Here is a 3,801-nt window from a genome sequence, read left to right on the forward strand (position 1 = left end):
ACCCATCACCACGACATGTTTCAGTACCGACCACCAGTGTGACTGTGTTCAGGCTCATCATGCTGACACAGCAGCTCACAAACAGCCCGGGAACTTCCTGCAGTCATCAGGGGACACACACACACACACACACACACACACACACACACACACACACACACACACACACACACACACACACACACACACACACACACACACACACACCTGCAGCTGTACTCTGATTACTTTCTGACTCCCTGTACGTGTACTCTGATTACTTTCTGACTCCCTGTACGTGTACTCTGATTACTTTCTGACTGTATGAGTAGCTACTCTCAGACTCTGAGGATCATTGACAACATGTGTTCATGTTTACAGTCATCAGATCAATAACAAGAAATCACTTCTTATTTTCAGACATTAATATCTGCACTAGTTTTCACTGTGTGTGTGTGTGTGTGTGCGTGCGTGCGTGCTGCTCACGGCTCTGCTGGGTCATCCCAGTCAGCAGGTCTGGAGGAAACAGCTGGTCCGGGACCAGAGTTTCCAGTCCTGGTCTGGAGTTTCCACAGAGGGCGGGGCTTGAGAGAAGCAGGAAGTGAAGAGTCAACAACATGCTGCTGTCAGTCACACACTGAAGCTGCCTCTTCACTCCGCACACACACCGACTGTCCGCGATGACTGAGGCCGTGCTGCTGGACCTGATCCACGGCTGCTGCCCAGCATGCACCGCGCCTTCTCTGCTGGATGAGTCCGCATCAGACCCGCATGTGTTCCTGCTTTGCGGGACGCGTTTCCGGGACAGAGAAGTCTTTGAAGTCGGCTGTCTGAGCTCGTGCAGGAGCGTGCACGTGCTGGACTCCGGCTCCACCGCGGAGTGTTTGTTCCGGTTCAAAGTGACTGTGGACCAGCTGGACCTGAGCTCGATCCGGGTCCTCACCAGCCCGCAGGGCCAACAGGTGCTGCTGCGGTACCAGCAGCTGCTCTTCACAGCCGTCTACGCCTTTGATTACCAGCTGGTGGACACACACACCTGTCCGAGCTGCACAGGCCCCGCCCCCACGCACTCACCTGCTGAGGGTGAAGATGATGAAGATGAAGAAGTATGCAGGTTCCTGCAGCAGCTGCCTGCTCTGAGAGGAGACGTCACAGTGCTTAAGTCCTCACTGATCCCAGGTCAGTTAACATCATTTAAAACTAATAAATCATCTTATAATCTTCATCATTAATCTGCAGGTCACAAACATCAGAACAACTCATCACAAAACACAAAATGATTCATGCCTTTATTTTCTGAAGTGAAAACAAAAATAAACATCTTGGTTTGATCTTCATGATTGTCTCAATAAAGTTATTACATTATTAGCACTTTGAACAGATCACCATGTTAACATGTCAGACATTTGTTATTATTTTTATATATAGATATTCACATTTATTGATAAGATGAGAAGTCCAGACTTCATTCAGACTCAATGAACAACCCCTTACCAAACTCCATTTAAGTTTATATCAATTTAAGGACAATGTTAGATGAATACCAAACTCCATGTGGCTATCTACCATTTTAATAATTGTCATGGCTTCACACAGTCTGCACCATCACTGAATTTAATTTCACATATTTTTGAGTTTTCTTCTCAGTTTACCTCCACGTTGTTCACCGAGCTTCACTTGTTTTGATGAGTCTCTTTCTATCACTGCTTCTGTTCTCAACCTCCATGAATATTACAGAGTACAGTAACTTGCACATGTGAGCAGGTCTGACAGGTCACACAGTGTCAATTTGGATTCACAAACACTCAGAATCCACTCAGAGCTCGAATTGGAGCCTAAAAACTTCTAACAATCAGTCCGAGCTTCACAGTGATTCAGGAAACTTCTTCTGCTCGACTCTGAGCAGGAAGTGACAGACTTTAATGTTAGCGAGGAGGCGTGTCGACCCCGTTACTACGTGTGACAACATTTTAAATGCTGTGGTTGTTTGATAAGAAACAGAAGTGCACTCAGTGATATCAGGCAGAGACATTTATTGGACTAATCATAGTCTCTAACCTTAGTCTCTGTTCAGACATGGTGTTCGGGTTGGCCCATGTCTCCAGTGAAACATCATGATGGACACCGACATCGTTGTTTATGAGTTTGAGGCAGCGTGTCCCCTCAGTGTTGTCGTGAGGCAGCAGTTATAAAACAAAGCTGGTCGACTAGCTGAGGAAGCTAAGCTAAGAAAACTGTATAAAAACAGCTCGACTGAGAGAAACTGCAGGAACAGAAACACTGCTGCCACAAATGTAACGAGTGTCTTTGGATTCTCCTAACTGATCCGGTTTAATAAGATAATAAACGGGACATGGAGACTGATGTTAGTGCTCTGAGCAGAAACATCTACACTGCAGTGTTTCAGTTACTCACTGTCACTCAGTATTTCTGCTCCTCCTCTGCTCCAAACACGTTTTCACCAGAGGAGCAGCTCTTAATGTTCAGAAGAAATTCTTAGAAAACTTTCTCATTCTAGAACTGTTTTAGGATTTTATACCTCTTTAACACGGCTTTATGAAACGGCTGTGATGTATAAAGGCTGACTGTACTGTCAGTGTAGCAGCTTCCTGCAGTGTTAACCTTTATGAAGACTGGTGTCAGTCCTGCAGCACGTTAACGGTCTGTTATTCACTTCAGTTTGTCTGTTCTCATTATTTAACTTCTCGCTGTAATCTGTCGACACACTGTGAAACAGCATGAACTCTCAGATTATTAATTCAGGTTCCATCACCTGAAGACAAACTATAAAGTTGACAGTTTTTTGAATGGAGATTGGTGTGACAATAATGTATCTATTCTCTCAGAGTGTTTCGGCCACGGCTTCAGTACTCGTAGCGGCGGCGTGTCCTCCATCGCGACCCTGTCCTCCTTGAATCTGTTCAGCAGCAGGAGGAGGAGGGACTCCGAGGCCGTGGTGATGGAGAACAGACGGAGACTGGCCCTCCGCGCTGGGTTCAACCATCAGGAGCTCCGTCTGGTCAAGGTACCGAGCTGTCTTTACATGAAACATCCTGAAAAACACAAGATGAGAGTCAGCTGATCCTCTTCCTATAACACCATGATGCTTCTGTGCGTCTGCTGCCACATGCTGTTCATGATGGGACACAGTCTCTCTTCTGCCTGCTGTGATGTCTGTTGTCTGACCCAGTCTCAGACCTGAAATATAAATAAATAAATAAATAAATAAATAAATAAATATATATATATATATATATATATATATATATATATATATATATATATATACATATACATATATAATTAATATATATTAATTATATATATTATATATATATATATTTATATATATATATATATAAATAAAAAACCCATCAAGAAGAAGTGACATTTAATGAGACGGACAGCAGTGACCAACCAGAGGATGGCTGGACGTTGTTTTTGGATGTTTTGTGTCTAAAGCTCAGAAATATTCAGTTTAGTGTCAAATAAAAGCAGCAGACATTATTATGTGAGAGCCTGCAGCTCAGCCATGAGCCTCTGGAGGCGTCATCTCTCCTGCAGGTGAACCATGCCAGTGATGTTTGGGTTCTGGGGAAAGCTGAGCCGGAGAGTTATGATGCCATGGTAACCAATCAGACGGGGGTGGTGTTAGGAGCTCCAGGAGCCGACTGCATGCCCATCCTGTTCGCTGATCCCGTGTCAAAGGTCATCGCAGCCGCTCACGCAGGTCCATGTTTCTGTCATTCATTTACCCTGAAACTATATTTTTATTGGCAGTAGTGTTTGAAAGAAATAATCTAAACTTTGATTACTTTCCAT

At 44.3% G+C, this 3,801-nt stretch overlaps 1 protein-coding gene across 1 annotated transcript; it reads left to right on the top strand.

Moving 5' to 3' along the window:
• Nucleotides 1-459: 459 nt before the first annotated feature.
• LOC311254180 (purine nucleoside phosphorylase LACC1-like) lies at nt 460-3,709 on the top strand (the record flags this gene model as incomplete). Its single annotated transcript, XM_084384576.1, has 3 exons — nt 460-1,158; nt 2,826-3,004; nt 3,544-3,709. Coding segments are annotated over exons 1-3 (844 nt in total), but the record flags the coding sequence as incomplete, so codon positions are not given.
• Between the last annotated feature and the right edge of the window lie 92 nt (nt 3,710-3,801).

The sequence above is a fragment of the Pagrus pagrus genome, assembly GCF_965226575.1.
Source record: "Pagrus pagrus genome assembly, contig: HAP1_SCAFFOLD_537, whole genome shotgun sequence".
Classification (NCBI taxonomy): Eukaryota; Metazoa; Chordata; class Actinopteri; order Spariformes; family Sparidae; genus Pagrus; species Pagrus pagrus.